This window comes from Ranitomeya variabilis, chromosome 3, assembly GCF_051348905.1.
Source record: "Ranitomeya variabilis isolate aRanVar5 chromosome 3, aRanVar5.hap1, whole genome shotgun sequence".
In the NCBI taxonomy this organism is placed as follows: domain Eukaryota; kingdom Metazoa; phylum Chordata; class Amphibia; order Anura; family Dendrobatidae; genus Ranitomeya; species Ranitomeya variabilis.
The window spans coordinates 455,514,906-455,537,884 of NC_135234.1; the positions used below are offsets into that span (position 1 = coordinate 455,514,906).

At 42.8% G+C, this 22,979-nt stretch overlaps 1 protein-coding gene across 2 annotated transcripts in view; it reads right to left on the reverse strand.

The window, feature by feature from the left end:
- The window catches only part of GCC2 (GRIP and coiled-coil domain containing 2), an 83,264-nt gene extending 60,485 nt beyond the window's left edge, over positions 1–22,779 (reverse strand). For both annotated transcript variants that reach the window (XM_077296592.1, XM_077296591.1), the window contains exons 1-5: positions 22,580–22,779; positions 17,301–17,357; positions 9,886–9,970; positions 3,450–3,517; positions 100–204 (exon numbers count right to left, since the gene is read on the reverse strand). In XM_077296592.1, the coding sequence (XP_077152707.1) occupies positions 100–204; positions 3,450–3,517; positions 9,886–9,970; positions 17,301–17,357; positions 22,580–22,585 (321 nt within the window). In that variant the 5' untranslated portion in view covers positions 22,586–22,779. The remainder of the gene's footprint in view (positions 1–99; positions 205–3,449; positions 3,518–9,885; positions 9,971–17,300; positions 17,358–22,579) is intronic.
- Positions 22,780–22,979: the final 200 nt, after the last annotated feature.

Genomic DNA, 22,979 nt, shown 5'->3' on the forward strand with positions numbered 1-22,979 from the left:
TTTTAGCATATTCTGGTCCATACAGCATACTAGGCTCCAATACAGTAGGTCCTTACATGCTGTGCGGACAACAGCTTTATGGATATGCTTTTTTATTACCTCAAATTCTTCTTTTGCTTTAGCCAATTCTTTCTTCATAGAAACCAGCTGTTGATGAGTCTCTGCTTTTTCCAGGAGAACAGCATCCAGTCGATCAGTAAGAGCCTAAAAGTGAAATACAGGCGTAATGGATTCTATTCACAGCGTAATGATGCTCGGTTACACACTTTATGTGGGAAGGTTCTACCACAGCAATAGTAACATGCAGTGAAATACCCTCAAGGTAAGGATCACACTTAAAAATGGTCATAGTTCACAAATAAGCTTCAGTACATAAATAAAAGCAAAGTATTGGCTTTAAAAATAATCTATCACTCATTACCTCTAAAACTATTTTAACTCCTTCACGACATTTTACATAAGTTTACTTCATGGTCGGGAAGGGGTTCCTGCAAAATGTAAATTCCTATAAATTTATGTCATGCAGGAACAGAAGCTGTGCCACACGATCGCCGCCGGGAGCTCGGCATAAGTTATAGACAGGCTCCAGCTGTCACGGCCAGGAACAGTGCCCGCACATTTAAGCCCCTAAATTCTGCTGCTGATCGCAGCATTCAGAAAGCTAGGAGAGGGCCCTCTCTCCCTTCACATCAGCACCCACGCAACGATATCATGAGGGCCCGGACGTTGCCGTGGCAACCAGAGGTCATCATGACTACCTCCGGGTCAGGCAGCTACGGCAAACCAGTTAGATGGGTTACTGTCAGTGCAGCACTGATAGGTATAATGCACTGCAATGCATTATACTAGTGATCAGAGTAACAACAGCTAAAGTCCCATAAAGGAACTAAGTAAAAAGAAAAAAAAAAAAAAAAACTAATAAAAAAAAAATTAAAATACCGTATTTTCTGGTGTATAAGACGACTGGGCGTATAAGACGACCCCCAACTTTTCCATATAAAATATGGAATTTGGGATATGCCCGCTGTATAAGACGGGGGTCATCTTATACGCCCAGTCATCTTATACGGCGTGTGGTTCCCAGGGTCTGAAGGAGAGGAGACTCTCCTTCAGGCCCTGGGATCCATATTCATGTTAAAAATAAAGAATAAAAATAAAAAATATGTATATACTCACCCCTCTGAGAAGCCTGGCTGTCACTGCTGCAAGCGTCTGCCTCCGTTCCTAAGAATTGCAGAGGGTGAAGGACCTTCGATGACGTCACGGTCAGGTCACATGAGCGGTCACGGACCAATCACAGGACTGTGACGTCATCGAAGGTCTTTCACGCTCTGCAATTCTTAGGAAAGGAGGCAGACGCTTGCAGCGGTGACAGCCAGGCTTCTCGGAGGGGTGAGTATATACATATTTTTTATTTTTATTCTTTATTTTTTACATGAATATGGATCCCAGGGCCTGAAGGAGAGTTTCCTCTCCTTCAGACCCTGGGAACATCCAGGATCGCTCCCTGCACATGCCGTACCTGGCGTATAAGACGACCCCCGACTTTTGGGACAATTTTTAGGGGTTAAAAAGTCGTCTTATACGCCGGAAAATACGGTAGGTAAATTTGTGTAAAAAACTAGAATGAAATGGTAGTCCCAACAAAAACTTCAACTCAATCCATCAAACAGCAAGTCCCCACTCAAGTCCATCATCTGTCAATAGAAATATAGGGGGCTTCCATGGTAGTACGAAGACTCTGAAAAAAGGTAAATTGCTCCTTGCCCCATAAAAGAAATCTAGTGAATTCTGCTCTCCCAAATCTAAATGACCCTCCCCTACCGTCTGAGCTCCAGTGTGCCTAAACCACATTACATGTCTGGCATTTCTGTAGCGATGAAAACCCGCCTAATTTACAGGTGCATGTCCAGAAGCACGAGCTGGGCATAATGTACTGGGCACTACACTGGCAGATTCGCAATATTCACTCAGCAACATTCAATGCTACTTTTTTCTGGAAAACTCCTGTGGACTAAAAATTGTCACTACACCTGTAGATAAATTCCCAGAGTGTAAATTCCAAAATGCGGTCACTTGAGAGGGGATTCTACTCTTCTGACACTTAAGGGCTCTATACAGAGTCCGCAAACTATTCTACTATAACTTGTTCTCCAAAAGTCAAATAGTGTTCCTTTCCTCCAGAGTCTTGCTGTGTAGATAAGTACTGTACAGCCATGTATAGGATATTGCCAAGTTCAGCAAACATTGTGTAACACGTTTCTTTTCCATTTTTACCCATTTCCCCATGTGAAAATGTAAAATTTGGGGTAAAACAAAATTTTTCTGTCAAAAATGCAATTTTTGTTAACTGCCCATGGTATAAATTCTGTAACACTCCTGTGCTGTCAATATGATCACTGCACCCCTATATGAATTTATTGAGAGGTGTAGTTTGTTGAATGTGGTCACTTATGGGGGAAGGGGGGAGGTTTCTGCTGTTCTGGTACCCTCAGGGGCTTTGCCAATGTGACACGGACCGGCAAACCATAACAACAAAATCTGTACTACAATATGGCAGTCTTCCCCTTCTGAGCTTTGCACTGTGCTTGAAAAGTAGTTCCAAATTACAGGTAGGGTATTGGTGCACAAAAAAAAACTGTGAGGTACATTTTTTCCTATTAGACCTTATAAATATTAAAAACTTGGGGCTAAAACAACATTATAGTGGTAAAAATGTAATTATTCTTTCTTTACTGCCCAAAGGTACAAATTTCTGTAAGACATGTGGTGTCAATATGATCACTGCACCCCTAGATTAATTCACCAAGAGGTGTAGTTTGTAAAATAGGGTCACTTATGGGGGGATTCTGCTGGCCTGGCACCTCATGGGCTCTGCCAATGTGACATAGCACCCTCCAACCATTCCAGCAAAATCTGAACTGCAATATGGCGCCTCTTCCCTTCTGACCTTTGCACAGTGCCTCAAAATTGTTTTTTGACCATATATGAGGTATTGTCATACTCAGGCGAAATTGCGAAACAAATTGTGCTGTTCCTATTACCCCTTTTGAAAATTAAAAACTTGGGGTCAAGGGCTCTTCAAATGTGACCTGACATCTGCAATCCATTTCAGGCAAAATTGAGCTCCAGAATTCATTTGGTGCTCCTTCCCTACCGAACCCTGCTGTGCGCCGAAACAGTAGTTTTCCTCCACATATGGAGTAACGGTGTACTCAAGATAAATTACACAACGAATTGTAGCATCCATTTTCTCCTATTACCATTGTGAAAATACAAAATTTGGGGATAAATCAACATTTTTGAGGGAAAAAGTAAATTAAACAACATGTTCTAGTCCTAGTGTGTTATTTTACTACAGAAAAAAAAAACTTTATACCTAAAAATAGTGAACACAATCACTTATTTGCCTGGAGTACTCCAGTGACCGCGATAGAATCAAAATATACCTGTACAACATCATCCGCTCCACCTATCATTGGTTTGGATTTTAATTCCTCCACTTCTTTCTCTAAATCTGTAAATTAGAAACAGTGACAATAACAAATAAAATATACAATATATATCAACATTTCATGGCCATAATTTGTGAATTGTCACAATTAGGGTGAATTCAAACATCTGTAAAACATGGACCGGTCGAGGGTCTCCTGACCAGAGCGCAACAACCTCATATATGAAGCTGTGAAGTTCAGGTCAGGAAACTCGAGGGCAGTCTGTGCATCACGTAAGTCTGAGCAAGACTATGAGTTTTCTAACACCTCATTCATCATAGTGGAATGTGAATACACATGTGCAGCCATCTATACCCAGCCAATAGTGCTCAAGGAATTGGCGAGGAAGAAACCTTGAACGCTTACACGTTGTAGCTGCGGTGTGTTTTGTTCTGCAGTAAAACAGCAACGTCTTTTGCAATGATTTTAAAAAATAACAGCAAGGGCCACTTGAAAACGTTTTACTATCTTCTTATAGCCTTCTCTTGCTTTGTGGGCATCCACCATTTTCATTTTTAGAATGCTAGGCAGCGGCTTAGAAGAACCCATGGCTGCTGTTTTTGGCATACAGTTAGAGGAGGCGGGATTTTTATAAAGCTGGAGAATTTGCATCACCTGGCCTTTCCTAACGATGATGGTGAACAAACCATAACCCTAAACAGGCTAGCTAAGGTCTGAAACCTTGATTAAAGTTATCTGAGCGCACACATCTTCAAGGGTGCCCAAATGTTTACATTGGCCCATTTTCCTTTTTTGCAATTTTTAAAACGTAAAAGATGAAAATATAACTTTTTTTTTTGCCAAAAACACAAAGGAAACGTGTCATCTTTAACTTTGGCCTTTAACTTTTGCTTAACTGTTCACAATAACCGTAATTTTCACCAGGGAGTGCCCAACCTTTTACATGCCATCATATATCCCTTCCTTTTGTCCCTCCATAGGCTTTTTTTAAAATCGCATAAAACTATGTAATTGCTGCTGTTTTGTTCATTCTCCAGCCCAGAAAAATGGAAGAAAAAGTGATTCCTAACTCATTAAGTTAAGACAGCTCATTCAAAGAAAAAGCCCCCAGACTGCCTTGTTGATGGCAAAATAAAAACGTTATAACGTTTAGAATATAGCAACACACAAGAAAGTTGTTTTCGTTAAACCTCTTCCCAACATGACTATTTTACGTGTTTGCATTTTCACTTTTTCTTCCTGGTCTTCCAAGAGCCATATGTTATTTATTTTTACATTAACATAGCCATATGAGAGCTTGTTTTTTTCAGGGCAAGTTATTCTTTTGAATGACATCATTCATCTTATCACGTGATGTACTGTAAAGGGAAAAGAATTCCAAGTGCAGTCAAATTGTGAAATAAGTGCAATTCCACAATAGTTGTTTATTTACCATGTTCACTATATGATAAAAACGACCTAGCAATATGACTCGCGATGTCAATATGATCATGGAGATGCCAAACACACATAGTTTGATTGTTTTTTTCATTCATTAAAGGGGGAAAAAAAACTCAAAAATGTGTTTAAAAAATATATATTTACTTGTGTGGCCCATTTCTGAAATCTGTAAAATTTTCAATTTTTGGCTGATGGAGCTGTATGAGGGGTTTTCTTTTTTCACCCTGCAATGACATTTGTATAGATAGTATTTTGGGGGTAAATACGATGTTTTGATCACCTCTTATTGCAATTTTTCTGCAGTGGCAAAAAACATAATTCTGGAGTTTTGATTATTTTTTCTCATTAAGTCATTTACTAATCTGGTTAACCCCTTCACCCCCGGAGCTTTTTCCGTTTTTCCGTTTTCGTTTTTCGCTCCCCTCCTTCCCATAGCCATAACTTTTTTATTTTTCCGTCAATTTGGCCATGTGAGGGCTTATTTTTTGCGGGACGAGTTGTACTTTTGAACGACATCATTGGTTTTAGCATGTCGTGTACTAGAAAACGGGAAAAAAATTCCAAGTGCAGTGAAATTGCAAAAAAAGTGCAATCCCACACTTGTTTTTTGCTTGCCTATTTTGCTAGGTTCACTAAATGCTAAAACTGACCTGCCATTATGATTCTCCAGGTCACTACGAGTTCATAGACACCTAACATGACTAGGTTATTTTTCACCTAAGTGGTGAAACAAAATTCCAAACTTTGCAAAAAACAAAACAAAACAAAATTGCGCCATTTTCCGATACTCGTAGCGTCTCCATTTTTCGTGATCTGGGGTCAGGTGAGGGCTTATTTTTTGTGTGCCGAGCTGGCGTTTTTAATGATAGCATTTTGGTGTAGATACGTTCTTTTGATCGCCCGTTATTGCATTTTAATGCAATGTCGTGGCGACCAAAAAAACGTAAATCTGGCGTTTCGAATTTTTTTCTCATTACGCCATTTAGCGATCAGGTTAATGCTTTTTTTTTATTGATAGATCGGGCGATTCTGAACGCGGCGATACCAAATATGTGTAGGTTGGGGTTTTTTTTTATTGATTTATTTTGATTGGGGCGAAAGGGGGGTGATTTAAACTTCTATATTTTTTTTTTTTTTTTTTCACATTTTTAAAAACTTTTTTTTTTTTTACTTTTGCCATGCTTCTATAGCCTCCATGGGAGGCTAGAAGCAGGCACAGCCCGATCGGCTCTGCTACATAACAGCGATCATCAGATCGCTGTTATGTAGGAGAATTGCAGGTGTGCTGTGAGCGCCGACCACAGGGTGGCGCTCACAGCCACCGACGATCAGTAACCATAGAGGTCTCAAGGACCTCTATGGTTACAATGGAGGAGCATCGCCGACCCCCGATCATGTGACGGGGGTCGGCGATGCGCTCATATCCGGCCGCACGCGGTAGTTAAATGCCGCTGTCTGCGTTTGACAGCGGCATTTAACTAGTTAATAGCGGCGGGTGATCGCGATTTCACCCGCCGCTATTGCGCGCACATGTCAGCTGTAAAAAACAGCTGACATGTCGTGACTTTGATGTGCGCTCACCGCCGGAGCGCACATCAAAGCGGGGGTCCCGACATGTGACGTACTATTCCGTCACATGTCGGGAAGGGGTTAATTAATTTTATATTTTGATAGATCATACTGTCACGGATGTAGCAAGACCACATGTGTATTTTTTAGCGTTCAAATGTCTATTTTAAATAGGGGGAGAAATGGAGTGCTTTGAAAAAAAAAAAAAAATTATATATATATATATATATATATATATATATATATATATATATATATATATATATATATATATATATATATATATATATATATATATATATATATATATAAATCTGTGTGATGCAGTTTGCAGCTTGCACGTGTTCACATTGGGATTGCTGATTGTTTTTTTTTTTCCTCTATTTATATGATGTGGCAGCATCCAGACTTATCTTGCACTCCTCCCATTGACCTTGCAGGTGGCGGTAATCAACTCTACCTGCCCATAAGTTGTAGGTTTAGCCCAGAGTGACATGTTTTGTCCAGAGTTGTAGGCTGGTGGCCCAGGAGTGGCATCTATGGTAGAGTAGGACCCATCAGGGGGAGATCACCTTGCCGTGGTTGATGGGCACACATGAATTGGCCAATTTATGCGCTAAGAATCTCCATTTCATCTTTAACTGTAAGTTTTATGAAAAAATGTTTTGAAAAATTTTTTATGAAAAAATATTTTTGAGAAATGTATATTTGTCTGTGTTTTCACATGGCCGATTCATGTACATGTGCTGCTGTATATATATATATATATATATATATATATATATATATATATATATATATATATATATATATATATATATATATATATATATATATATATATATATATATATATATATATATATATTGCTTTTTTTTGCCATAATACAAATTCTAGCAGTCTATTCAGTAGGACTATCAGCTGTGTATCCACCAGACTTCTGCTCAACACGACTGATGGTCCCAACCCCATTTATAAGGCAAGAAATCCCACTTATTAAATCTGACAGGGCACACCTGTGCAGTGAAAACCATTTCTGGTGATTACCGCTTGAAGCTCATCAAGACAATGCCAAGAGTGTGCAAAGCAGTCATCAAAGCAAAAGGTGGCTACTTTGAAGAACCAAGAATACAAGACATAATTTCAGTTGTTTCACACCTTTTGTTAAGTATGTAATTCCACATGTGTTAATTCATAGTTTTGATGCCTTCAGTGTGAATGTACAATTTTCATAGTCATGAAAATACAGAAAAATCTTTAAATGAGAAGGTGTGTCCAAACTTTTGGTCTATAATAATATAATATATATATTAAAGCATTTTCTTTCCCACTTCCCACCGTATGTGTTAGTCCCCTAAGGGGACTCAGACCTGCAATCGGCTGATCTTTTGTGCTATGTACAGCAATACTTTTATTCTAAAGGATCAAAACTGGCTGATCCTAGAAGGCTGACTTCAGGGATCTGAAGCTATTTTACTATGTAACAATGCACAGAATTGTGCATCATTCTTCTAGGTCACCTCTCAGAACTAAAGGCTTATTTATGAAGGGTCTTCAAAAGGACAGCACTTACCATGCTTGGGACTAACACTTGGGACATGCGGCCTCGTTTGAATGCATCTTAAAAGTCTGATTTCTGACCTATTACGCCGGCATCACACTAGCGAGTTTTACGGACGTAAGAGCGCAGAAACTACGTCCGTAAAACTCGCCAAACAAACGGCACAATTATTCTCAATGGGGCTGCTCCTATCAGCCGTATATTACGGTTCAGTATTATACGGCTTTCTACGGCCGTACAAAATCGCAGCATGCTGCGTTTGTCAGCGTATTGCGCAAATAATACGCCAATGAAAGTCTATGGGGGCGAGAAAAATACGGATTCCACACGGACCAGCAGTGTGACTTGCGAGAAATACGCAGCGGTGTTATAGGGAAAAGTCGGTAATTCAATTGCCGGCTTTTCATTTCTCCTGCCTAAACCCAACATGATATGAGACATGGTTTACATACAGTAAACCATCTCATATCCCCTTTTTTTTTTGCATATTCCACACTACTAATGTTAGTAGTGTGTATGTGCAAAATTTCAGCGCTGTAGCTGCTAAAATAAAGGGTTAAATGGCGGAAAAAATTGGCGTGGGCTCCCGCGCAATTTTCTCCGCCAGAATGGTAAAGCCAGTGACTGAGGGCAGATATTATGAACTCATATGAACTCGAGCGTGGGAACTTTTCCAAGGCTGCAGTTCATGAGAACATCCACCAGAGGGCGCCTCACCGCAACTCAATGTAAGTACAGATCACTCAGATTTCCTTCATTACCCGGGGATTACAGACACGAGCGAGTGCATTAGCATAGCTCCTGCCTGTCAAATAATTAACCCCTTCAGATGGATTACTTCGTGGGACGTGACGGTTCATCTGAGGGTATGTATCTTGTGCGTTTATTATTTTGCCAAGCGAGGGTGTTCTGATGGATTGAGAGAGCAATAAAATACTAAAACAACCTGTGTGTTTATTTCATTAAAATAATTTTTAATAATGTGTGTGTTTTTTAACCCTTTCAGACAAATGGATTAATAATGGATAGGTGACATAATTGACGCCTCTCCATTATTAATCTGGCTTAATGTCACCTTACAATAGCAAGGTGGCATTAACCCTTCATTACCCCATATCCCACCGCTACAGGGAGTGGGAAGAGAGTGGCCAAGTGCCAGAATAGGCGCATCTTCCAGATGTGCCTTTTCTGGTGTGGCTGGGGGCAGATGTTTTTAGCCACGGGGGGACCAATAACCATGGACCCTCTCTAGGCTATTAATATCTGCCCTCAGTCACTGGCTTTACCATTCTGGCGGAGAAAATTGCGCGGGAGCCCACGCCAATTTTTTCCGCCATTTAACCCTTTATTTGCGCAGCTACAGCGCCCACATTTTGCACATACACACTACTAACATTAGTAGTGTGGAATATGCAAAAAAAAGGGGATATGAGATGGTTTACTGTATGTAAACCATGTCTCATATCCTGTCGGGTTTGTGCAGGAGAAATGAAAAGCCGGCAATTGAATTACCGGCTTTTCACAGATATCGCGCTGAATTAAATATAAATACAGAATATATATATATATATATGTGTCTCAATGACATATATATATACTGTATATATGTTTTACCGAACATTTGAGCACATAAATCCATTAGATGTTGGTTTTGCAAGCCTGCGAGAAAATATCGCAGTACGGATGCCATACGGATTACATACGGAGGATGCCATGCGCAAAATACGCTGACACACCCTGACTACGGATCAATATTTTGGGAACATTTCTCCGTATTACGGCCGTATTACGGCCGTAAAAAACGGACCGTATTGTCTTACGCGGAGTGTGACGCCGGCCTCACACATGTCAAATCCATACCTGTACATCTTGATTTTACTTTCTGAATAAGCATCATCTGCTTCTTGGCAAATTTGATGAGATCTTCTTTAGGTAGGGTGTCCAGCTATAAAACATAATGTGGGCAGTGAAGATGTAAAATATCTCTGACCATTGAAAGTGCAAATTAAGCAGGATGACATGCTGCCATCTGAAAAAGTTTCTGTGGCGTAAACTTGCACTGTGACCTGAGCCAACAGGATTTTACATGTTTACGCTGGTAGACCACAATGGATTGTATGGCTTCTGCAAACAAAGCTTATTGTGTTCTCTGTGTACTAATAGGTTTGCATGGCTCTCCAATGTACTTCAGTACACACTTTCACTACAAAAGAGATACATAGGTCTGAAAACAAATCCATGTCTCCATCAAATGACCGCCTTTCTTTTCTTGCATCCTTTCATTTTAGCATTTTTTAGACATTTTTAGCAAACGTTTAGTTTTAGGCCATGTGCACACGTTCAGTATTTTTCGCGTTTTTTCGCTATAAAAACACGAAAAAAACGCATAAAAACCGCTTACATATGCCTCCCATTATTTCCAGTGTTTTCAGCATTTCTTGTGCAAATGTTGCATTTTTTTCCGTGAAAAAAATCGCATCGCGGAAAAAAAAGCAACATGTTCATTAAATTTGCGGAATTGCGGGGATTCCGCACACCTGGGAATGCATTGATCTGCTTACTTTCCGCATGTGGCTATGCCCACCATGCGGGAAGTAAGCAGATCATGTGCGGTTGGTACCCAGGGTGGAGGAGAGGAGACTCTCCTCCACGGACTGGGCACCATATAATTGGTTAAAAAAAAAAAAGAATTAAAATAAAAAAAATAGTGATATACTCACCTTCGATGGCACCCGGAGTCTTCCTGCCTCTCAGGTGCACGCTGCCGCTTCCGTTCCTATAGATGGTGTGTGTGTGAAGGACCTGCGATGACGTCGCGGTCACGTGACCGCGACGTCATCGAAGGTCCTGCACACACACCATCTATAGGATCGGAAGCCGCTGAGGAGATCGGCTGTCTGCAGGTGAGTATAACCATTTTTTAAAATTATTTTTAAACATTCTATCTTTTACTATTGATGCTGCATAAGCAGCATCTATAGTAAAAAGTTGGTCACACTTGTCAAACACTATGTTTGACAAGTGTGACCAACCTGTCAATCAGTTTTCCAAGCGATGCTACAGATCACTTGGAAAACTTTAGCATTCTGCAAGCGAATTAAGCTTGCAAAATGCTAAAAAAAAAAAACCGTGAAAAAACCGGGGGAAAAAAACGCAAAAAAAAAAATGCGGATTTCTTGCAGAAAATTTCCGGTTTTCTTCAGGAAATTTCTGCAAGAAATCCTAACGTGTGCACATACCCTAAGGCCATGTGCACACGTTCAGTATTTTTCGTGGTTTTTTCGCTATAAAAACGTGATAAAAACGCTAACATATGCCTCCCATTATTTTCAGGGTATTCCGCATTTTTTGTGCAAATGTTGCATTTTTTTCCACAAAAAAAATCGCATCGTGGAAAAAAAAGCAACATGTTCATTAAACTTGCGGAATTGCGGGGATTCCGCACACCTAGGAGTGCATTGATCTGCTTACTTCCCGCACGGGGCTGTGCCCACCATGCGGGAAGTAAGCAGATTATGTGCGGTTGGTACCCAGGGTGGAGGAGAGGAGACTCTCCTCCACGGACTGGGCACCATATAATTGGTAAAAAAAAAAAAGAATTAAAATAAAAAATAGTGATATACTCACCTTCGATGGCCCCGCAGTCTTCCCGCCTCTCAAGTGCATGCTGCCGCTTCCGTTCCTATAGATGGTGTGGTGAAGGACCTGCGATGACGTCGCGGTCTTGTGATTGGTCGCATGACCGCTCATGTGACCGCTCACGTGATCGCGACGTCATCGAAGGTCCTGCACACACACACCATCTATAGGAACGGACGCCGCTGAGGAGATCGGCTGTCTGCAGGTGAGTATAACCATTTTTTTTATTATTTTTAAACATTCTATCTTTTACTATTGATGCTACATAGGCAGCATCTATAGTAAAAAGTTGGTCACACTTGTCAAACACTATGTTTGACAAGTGTGACCAACCTGTCAGTCAGTTTTCCAAGCGATGCTACAGATCGCTTGGAAAACTTTAGCATTCTGCAAGCTAATTTCGCTTGCAAAATGCTAAAAAAATACGGGAAAAAAACGCAAAAAAAAAAAAATGCGGATTTCTTGCAGAAAATTTCCGGTTTTCTTCAGGAAATTTCTGCAAGAAATCCTGACGTGTGCACATACCCTTAGGCCATGTGCACATTCAGGATTTTTCGCGTTTTTTCGCTATAAAAACGTGATAAAAACGCTAACATATGCCTTCTATTATTTACAGGGTATTCCGCATTTTTTGTGCAAATGTTGCATTTTTTTCCGCGAAAAAATCGCATTGCGGAAAAAAAAGCAACATGTTCATTAAATTTGCGGAATTGCGGGGATTCCGCACACCTAGGAGTGCATTGATCTGCTTACTTCCCGCACAGGGCTATGCCCACCATGCGGGAAGTAAGCAGATTATGTGCGGTTGGTACCCAGGGTGGAGGAGAGGAGACTCTCCTCCACGGACTGGGCACCATATAATTGGTAAAAAAAAAAGAATTAAAATAAAAAATAGTGATATACTCACCCTCTGATGGCCCCCCAAAGTGTTCCCGCCTCTCCGGTGCATGCTTTCTCTTCCGTTCCTATAGATGCCGGTGTGGTTCAGGACCTGTGATGACGTCGCTGTCTTGTGATTGGTCGCGTGACCGCTCATGTGACTCACGCGACCAATCACAAGCCGCGACGTCATCGAAGGTCCTGAACCACACCGGCATCTATAGGAACGGACGCCGCTGAGATCGGCTGTCTGCAGAGGGTGAGTATAACCATTTTTTTTTTTTTTTTTTTTTATTATGTTTAAACATTCTATCTTTTACTATAGATGCTGCATAAGCAGCATCTATAGTAAAAAGTTGGTCACACTTGTCAAACAGTATGTTTGACAAGTGTGACCAACTTGTCAGTCAGTTTTCCAAGCGATGCTACAGATCGCTTGGAAAACTTTAGCATTCTGCAAGCTAATTACGCTTGCAGAATGCTAAAAAAACCGCAAAAAACCCGCAAAAAACAAAATGCGGATTTCTTGCAGAAAATTTCCGGTTTTCTTCAGGAAATTTCTGCAAGAAATCCAGACGTGTGCACATACCCTTAAGGTGAATTTAGATAAACCAACAATCTTATCTAAGAAAGCTTGCTTTTAATTATCAGCCCTTGCAAACAGGTCAAACAGGCCAGTGGTCACTGAGGAATGAGCAAAATGCATGTTCATTGGGTGACTGGATCACTTATGCCACATAAAAATCGTTATTATTGGCATGAGGGAATGTCCTACTATTGACATGATGCTGTATGGGACAGAATAATGGTTCTGGTCCCATTCAGCCTGTGAAAACAGGCAAGGAACCTGTTTTAATCAAACATTCAAAAGGAGAAATACAAAAACCTGAAACTTTAGGAAAGCAGAGTTCAATAAATTAAGGGAAGAGCTTAACTGTGTAGACTGGGACCATGTCATGGTAACTGGGGATACCAAACATAAATGGGACATTTTTAAAGGAAATACTACTAGAATCTAGTAGAAAACGGATACCCTCTGGCAATAAAACATCAAGGAATAAAAGGAAATCATGATGGATAAATAAGACAGTACAAAGTTTTAGTAAGACAAAAACAAAGGGCATTCAAAATCTTGAAGGCCGAGAACAGAGAAATAAAATTTCAGGAGTATAAAGATCTAAAATAAGGAATGTAGAAAAGAAATCAAGCTAGCAAAGTTATCTACAGTGAAACAAATAGACGGCGACATTAAAATGAATCCCCCTGACAATGTATAGATACATTAATGCCAAAAAGAAAATAAACAGATAGTGCAGGCCAATTAAAAAACGATAACAAGATAATTATAGAGGATAAAGAAAAGACTGAGATGTTAAACATGCACATTTCATCAGTGTTCACCAATGAACTGTCTGATCCAGGGATTATTCAACAAGCCAAAAATCACCACCTAATATAACTAGTTTAACACAAAATGAAGTGCGCCTGCGTGTTAGCAAATTAAACACTTACAAATCCCCAGCCCAGATGGCATTCATCCACTGATATTTAGGGAACTGAACTCAATAACTGATAGACTGCTGTATCTCATATTCTTAGACTCTCTAGTAACAGGGGTAGTGCCAAGGGATTGGAGGATGGCTCACGTGGCACTGATATTTAAGAAGGATAACAAGACATCAGTAGTGTGCATTGTTTTTGAGGGCATCATAAGAGATGACCTGCAGAGAATAATATAATAACTGACAACCAGCATGGATTCATGAAGAATAAGTCATGTCTAAAGGTACCTTCACACTAAACGACGCTGCAGCGATATCGACAACGATGCCGATCGCTGCAGCGTCGCTGTTTGGTCGCTGGAGAGCTGTCACACAGACAGCTCTCCAGCGACCAACGATGCCGAGGTCCCCGGGTAACCAGGGTAAACATCGGGTTACTAAGCGCAGGGCCGCGCTTAGTAACCCGATGTTTACCCTGGTTACCATTGTAAATGTAAAAAAAACGTTGTGACGTCACCGCTGTGCTCTGCTTTCACTTTACGGCCGGCGCTCACAGTCAGTGCGGGAAGCAGACGGCGAGGGACGTGTGACAGACAGCAGAAGGTGAGTATGTACTGTTTGGTTTTGGTTTTTTTTACATTTACAATGGTAACCAGGGTAAACATCGGGTTACTAAGCGCGGCCCTGCGCTTAGTAACCCGATGTTTACCCTGGTTACCACTGTAAAACATCACTGGCATCGTTGCTTTGGCTGTCAAACACGACGATACACGCCGATCTGACGACCAAATAAAGTTCTGAACTTTCAGCAACGACCAGCGATATCATATCACAGCAGGATCCTGATCGCTGCTGCGTGTCAAACACAACGATATCGCTATCCAGGACGCTGCAACATCACGGATCGCTATCGCTGCAAAGTCGTTTAGTGTGAAGGTACCTTAACTAACATGTTGGGTTTCTATAAGAAGGTAAGGGCAAATCTGGATGCTGGTAATGCGGCTGATGTGATTTATCTGGACTTTGCAAAGGCATTTGATACTGTTCCACATAACAGCCTTATACTGAAACTACAGAGGCAAGTTCTGGGGGGAAAGTATATGCAGATGGGTAAGGAATTGGCTAAATGACAGGAAACAAAGAGTTGTCGTAAATGATACGTTCTCTAAATGGGATATATTCAGCAGTGGGGTACCGCAGGCATCTTTACTAAGACCGATTCTTTTTATTCTCTTTATTAATGACCTTTTGGATGGGTTTGAGAGTAAAGAGTCAGTCTTTGCTGATGACACCAAACTACGTAGGATATTAATATCTGGCCTTGACATTACAATATTGCAAAACGATCTGGATAAGATGTCTGAATGAGCAAACACTTGGCAAATGAGGTTTAATGTAGATAAATGTAAAGTAATGCACCTAGGATGGAGTAATCCTATAGCTGCATATACATTATATGTGAGTGGACTTGAGAGAACAGAACAGGAGAAGGACTTGTGTATTCTGGTTACAAGTAAGCTGAGCAGCAGTACTTAATGTCAAGCAGCAGTGGAAAAAGCAAACAAAATTTTAGGGTGTATAAAAACAGAGCTAAAATCTTGCATTCCCAACGTATTGTTACCCCTTTATAAATCACTGGTGAGGCCATATCTAGAACGTGGGATCCAGTTTTGGGTTCAACGTTTTAAAAAGACATTCAGAAGTTAGAGAAGGGTTCAAAGACGGGCAACTAGATTATTACAAGGGATGGAAGGCTTCTCATGTGATGAAAGGTTGGAAAAGTTGGGCTTGTTTAGCTTAGAAAAAAAGTCATCTCAGAGGAGATCTATTTACATGTATAAATATATGTGTGGCCAGTACAAAGGAATGGCGCATGACTTATCCCTTCCAAGGGCGGTACTAAGGACTAGAGGGCACTCATTACAGGTAGAAGAAAGGTGATTCCGACAGCCAAATAGGAAAGGATTCTTTACAGTTAGAGCTGTCAGAATGTGGAATGCACTGCCACAGGAGGTAGTAATGGCACACCTATAACAGCCTTTAAAAAAGGGCTGCTGATTCCCTCAGTACACATAACATTGCGGGTAGTTAAATTAGTGACAAAATGTAGAATTGGTGGAGAAAGGTTTAAAAAAGACTTAGGTCCATCAAGGTCAACCTATGTAACTGAGCGTTGATCGACATGTATAGTAGATTAAGACTTGATAATGGATGAAATCAGATCATCTAAGGCTTCTTTCACACGTCCGTGTCTCCGACACGTATGGTGACAGTTCTCACATGTACCAGAGACAAGTACACAAGTAGACCCATTTATTTGAATGGGTCTGTGCACATGTCAGTGTGTTTCTAAAGACCGTGTGTCCCAGACATAGACATGTCCATTTTTTACTGTCAGCACGGACGGCAAAACGTCAGGCACACATGCACACGGAGGACACACATTGATGTCCTCCGTGTGACACGTATCGGTGCCGGGGAAGAAACGCTAGTGGAAGCGCTGTTCCCCAGCGGCAGGTGCTGAAGACGGCTCTCATCATTCTCCCCTGCTCTGCCGGTGATCGACGGGAGCAGAGAATGATGAGAGTCGGTTTCAGCACCTGCCACCGGGGAACAGCGCTTACTGTAGCTCTTCTTCCCCGGCGGCCGTCCGTATGGTACTGATGCGGCATATGGGCAAAACGTGTGCCGCAAGTATTACATTCACAACACACGGACAACTCCGGGACCGGAAATAAATGGACGTGCCGGCCTAAATGGACCCCCATAAGGGCTTATTGTGACTACAACACGGTCAGTCTATCCATCACTGGAGATGATTTGGGAGGCAGCTCCACATTTATGAAGGTCATCAGGTTTGCAATCCTGGAGAACCCACTTAAGTGATTTATAAACAATTACTCTTAGACCAAGTTTTAAAATATCTGTTCCTCATTCTGATAACCAACCCTGCATTTTTCCCATCTGTCCAATAGCCCCATGCTTCCCTCTTCTCCAAAGCATTCCTTAGGAAAACAGTATTTGCCTGCTAAGTTTTTCATTCCTAGTGACGAACCTTGGCATTCTCAGTAACAGCAATCACTACGACATAATGAACTGGGTGTAACATATAATCCAAACACCATAAAGGAAGTAAGAGCGCGAGTCTGAGTCAATTTCAGCACAACATGAACGTCACACATTCCAGGAGTAGTCAGTCAACCAGTCAGTATAGACTGGAAATATAAAAGAAGAAATGTATGCAAACATATTCACCTTAGACTTCCCAGCTCCAGGGGTGGCTGGTGATGAGACGCCATCCTGACCGGTGTCCTAAAGGAAAGTAACCACAGTACAAATCACTAAGGATATAACACGACATTAGAAACTCGCCTTCTTACCCCTGACAGTGCCGTCATTGAGGATTATGACATTTCTTACTGTGCTCTACACTTTTCTAATAATTTCTGCATACAATTCTAATGTATGGTAGCTTGCATTATAGCTGGGAGCAGCATTCACATTTCTGTAGGCAATCTCCCAGCAACCCTTACTGGTTCAACGGCTGTACATGACTTGTTCTGGTGATCTCCATTTTGGGACGTGTCATGTTTTCCCCAGACACTGTACAGAATCAAACATGCCTCACTGCAGTATAGGAGCTGGCATAACCTGTTCAGGATGACAACCACTGAAATCAAGGGTACATTCCCAGGATATAACACAGGCCGGGGCAGCCCTCAGGGGCGAAACAGGCAGTGTCCCATCATAGCATGTACAATCTGTCAGCTCTAGGCACAAAGGGAATAGAGCCGCAAACAAAAATAATGACAGGAAAAAAGGTTAAAAGTCGTTTCACTATAAAGCACCACTCCAGTGGGGGTTTTAATTTCAGCGCTGAAGTGGTGCTACTAACGTAAGATCCCTGCACCTATCATTATACTCACAACCCGCCATATTCAGCTCTTCCCGGCGCTGCTCTGGTTCTGTGCCGCCATCTTGTGAGCACAGCTCGTGACTGATCGGAAGTCAGAGATAACGATCACATGCTCTCAGTGTAAGTATACAAGAGCCAGAACGAGGCTGACAGAGACTTCCATAGAAAAGTGACCTCGGGCTCGCCCCAGAAAACACTGGAGAGATCCAGTAGGTCACACACTGCTGAAGACCGACTGGAGCGGCGCTAATAAAAGATAAAGATGGTGGCTGGTAAGTATAAGACTGGGGGAAAGGAATGAATATTAGTAGCATCACTCCAACGATGCAATAATGGCGGTCGGTGAACTTCCGCCGTTTGGAATTCTGGGATCCGAACACATCTGGATGGAACAGGATGTGAAGACATTACAAGGTAAGTATACAGGTCCTTCTCAAAAAATTAGCATATAGTGTTAAATTTCATTATTTACCATAATGTAATGATTACAATTAAACTTTCATATATTATAGATTCATTATCCACCAACTGAAATTTGTCAGGTCTTTTATTGTTTTAATACTGATGATTTTGGCCTACAACTCCTGATAACTCAAAAAACCTGTCTCAATAAATTAGCATATCAAGAAAAGGTTCTCTAAAAGACCTATTACCCTAATCTTCTGAATCAACTAATTAACTCTAAACACATGCAAAAGATACCTGAGGCTTTTAAAAACTCCCTGCCTGGTTCATTACTCAAAACCCCCATCATGGGTAAGACTAGCGACCTGACAGATGTCAAGAAGGCCATCATTGACACCCTCAAGCAAAAGGGTAAGACCCAGAAAGAAATTTCTCAACAAATAGGCTGTTCCCAGAGTGCTGTATCAAGGCACCTCAATGGTAAGTCTGTTGGAAGGAAACAATGTGGCAGAAAACGCTGTACAACGAGAAGAGGTGACCGGACCCTGAGGAAGATTGTGGAGAAGGACCGATTCCAGACCTTGGGGAACCTGAGGAAGCAGTGGACTGAGTCTGGTGTGGAAACATCCAGAGCCACCGTGCACAGGCGTGTGCAGGAAATGGGCTATAGGTGCCGCATTCCCCAGGTAAAGCCACTTTTGAACCATAAACAGCGGCAGAAGTGCCTGACCTGGGCTACAGAGAAGCAGCACTGGACTGTTGCTAAGTGGTCCCAAGTACTTTTTTCTGATGAAAGCAAATTTTGCATGTCATTCGGAAATCAAGGTGCCAGAGTCTGGAGGAAGACTGGGGAGAAGGAAATGCCAAAATGCCTGAAGTCCAGTGTCAAGTACCCACAGTCAGTGATGGTGTGGGGTGCCATGTCAGCTGCTGGTGTTGGTCCACTGTGTTTCATCAAGGGCAGGGTCAATGCAGCTAGCTATCAGGAGATTTTGGAGCACTTCATGCTTCCATCGGCTGAAATGCTTTATGGAGATGAAGATTTCATTTTTCAGCACGACCTGGCACCTGCTCACAGTGCCAAAACCACTGGTAAATGGTTTACTGACCATGGTATTACTGTGCTCAATTGGCCTGCCAACTCTCCTGACCTGAACCCCATAGAGAATCTGTGGGATATTGTGAAGAGAAAGTTGAGAGACGCAAGACCCAACACTCTGGATGAGCTTAAGGCCGCTATTGAAGCATCCTGGGCCTCCATAACATCTCAGCAGTGTCACAGGCTGATTGCCTCCATGCCACGCCGCATTGAAGCAGTCATTTCTGCCAAAGGATTCCCGACCAAGTATTGAGTGCATAACTGAACATTATTATTTGATGGCTTTTTTGTTTGTTATTAAAAAACACTTTTATTTGATTGGACGGGTGAAATATGCTAATTTATTGAGACAGGTTTTTTGGGTTATCAGGAGTTGTATGCCAAAATCATCAGTATTAAAACAATAAAAGACCTGACAAATTTCAGTTGGTGGATAATGAATCTATAATATATGAAAGTTTAATTGTAATCATTACATTATGGTAAATAATGAAATTTAACACTATATGCTAATTTTTTGAGAAGGACCTGTATATTAAGATCATAGGCGTTACCAGTGTAAGACATATAATGACTGACAGTCTGCTGTCCTGATCTACATGTCTCACACAGGTAACACTCTCATTTTCAATAATCTCTGGAGGCAGATTCTCATGCAGGTCAGTGTCCAGCCCATTGATCTTAACAGTTCATTTACATGTAGGAATAACATGGATTTCTCTGGAATAAGACATCAGATCACAGATATAAATGTATCATGTTATTCAGCTTCCTATGACCTACATGCCTACAGACGGCTTACCAGGGTTGATCCAACTGACACATAACTTTAAGTGCATTTTCCCATCTACGTGTTTTACATCTATCTTCACCCTCTCCGGGTTGTATAAATCCAGAGCTGTCAATCAAAGAAAGGGAGAGAGAGAAGAAAAATACGTAGATGGGAAGATGCACTTAAATATTTCACCATGCCAATATATTATTTAATATATTTAATATCAGCTCTCTAATAATACTACAAGCACTCTTTGCCCACAGCGCTGCTTTGCTCGGTTTCGACTGTTTGTAGACTCCCCTGTCTAGTTACCAAAGATCGCTATGAATGTGAAAAAGACATGGAAAAGCAGAATGGCGCCATAAGAATGGAATGGCGCTGCTACCAACAAACATTTTACAAGACAGATGATCTTATATTAGTTTCCCATGAAATGTATTACTAATCTGCATTCAGCGTGACATGTCCTGTACTAGCGCTGTCCTTTTTCTTGGATTGATCTATACACACATCGGTTTTATAAACAGATACATGTCTCCGGTCAGTGAGGCTCGGAGCATGCCCTATTCGTAGTGCAGAGCAGACACAGCCATTATATATTATGGGGCCCCACATACAATAAATGGCACACTGAAGACGTGCTTTGTACTACAGTGTTCGGCCTGAGATAAATCTGTTTTTCACTGTAAGTACATGGATGAAAGAAAGTTCACAGTACATTTGCTTCACTGAAAAAAAAATATATGCAACAAGGAGGCAGTGTGGGTGACACGAGAAAAAAAAGGTCCATTTTACAGATGTGTGAATGTAGCCTTACATAGCAGGTGATGGGTCTGTTCTCAGATTCCCACATATTAGGCCTAGAATACCAACCATCCTGAATCAAGGGGGATTAGAGTCCCGAATTTGTGGAGCTGCCCTGTTGTCCATATCTTAGGACACAGCTGATAATAACGGTGGAGAAGAGAGCTGTCAGAACCCCGCTCCATCATTCTGTCTAGGCAGGAATAGACATACCATTGGGGCCCAGTAGGTAAGGGCGTCCTCTCACCTTGTGGGAATGAAGTGCGGGAACATCATAGTGCGTGTGGGGGAATGTGCTGCGGGGACATCATAGTGCGTGTGGGGGCAGTGTACCGTGGGGACAGCCTACTGTGTGTGGGGGCAATGGACCGTGGGGACAGCCTACTGTGTGTGGGGCAGTACACCGTGGGGACAGCCTACTGTGTGTGGGGGCAGTGTACCGTGGGGACATCCTACTGTGTGTGTGGGGGCAGTGGACCGTGGGGACAGCCTACTGTGTGTGGGGGCAGTGGACCGTGGGGACATCCTACTGTGTGTGTGGGGGCAGTGGACCGTGGGGACATCCTACTGTGTGTGTGGGGGCAGTGGACCGTGGGGACAGCCTACTGTGTGTGGGGGCAGTGGACCGTGGGGACAGCCTACTGTGTGTGGGGGCAGTGGACCGTGGGGACAGCCTACTGTGTGTGGGGGCAGTGGACCGTGGGGACAGCCTACTGTGTGTGGGGGCAGTGTACTGTGGGGACAGCCTACTGTGTGTGGGGGCAGTGTACCGTGGGGACAGCCTACTGTGTGTGGGGGCAGTGGACCGTGGGGACAGCCTACTGTGTGTGGGGGCAGTGTACTGTGGGGACAGCCTACTGTGTGTGGGGGCAGTGGACCGTGGGGACAGCCTACTGTGTGTGGGGGCAGTGGACCGTGGGGACAGCCTACTGTGTGTGGGGGCAGTGTACCGTGGGGACAGCCTACTGTGTGTGGGGGCAGTGGACCGTGGGGACAGCCTACTGTGTGTGGGGCAGTGGACCGTGGGGACAGCCTACTGTGTGTGGGGGCAGTGGACCGTGGGGACAGCCTACTGTGTGTGGGGGCAGTGGACCGTGGGGACAGCCTACTGTGTGTGGGGGCAGTGGACCGTGGGGACAGCCTACTGTGTGTGGGGGCAGTGTACCGTGGGGACAGCCTACTGTGTGTGGGGCAGTGGACCGTGGGGACAGCCTACTGTGTGTGGGGCAGTGGACCGTGGGGACAGCCTACTGTGTGTGGCAGTGGTGGTTCCTTAAGGCTGTATCACACATGAGCTTAGATACACTGGCCAGGTCTCCAGTGATGAATTGCATTACAGTAGAGGGGATGTGACGCTCAGTGGCCACTTTACAAAGTATCACACACGATGAAGCAGGGCAGGGGATGAATGCTGTGTACCACCGAGAGACGGTCACATGTACAGCTATGGTCTCCTGGGATTATGCTGCCGCAGTACGGGCCCATCACACAGCTCCTCGGTCTGAGGTAACAGATCAGCCCCCCGACATTCTCACCTCCATTTCCGCAACTGTTCCGATGCCAGAGATCCTAGCTGGTAGAAGCTAGAAGGACCTTTGCTGACGCAATGGTCATGTGATCAGTCACATGACGGGGAGGAGTCGGGGCTGTGCTGTGCTGGAGTGTGTGTTGTGTCAGCACGTGACTAGGCAGAGCAGGTTCTCTTATCTCACCCGGGACTCCGGCCGGGATGACTGGAGCAGTGTGCAGGGTGAGGTGGCGCTGTGCGTGTGTCAGTCAGGGGCTGTTCACATTGCTGTCAGCTCTGCAGTGCGGTAAACGCTCCGAGCTCTCAATAAAATCTACTCATATGGCTTCCTTGTACTGGAGGCTGTCAGGGAACTTCTGCCCTTGGTTTCTCACTGTATAGAATGTGTTACCGTAGTTATCGCCTGC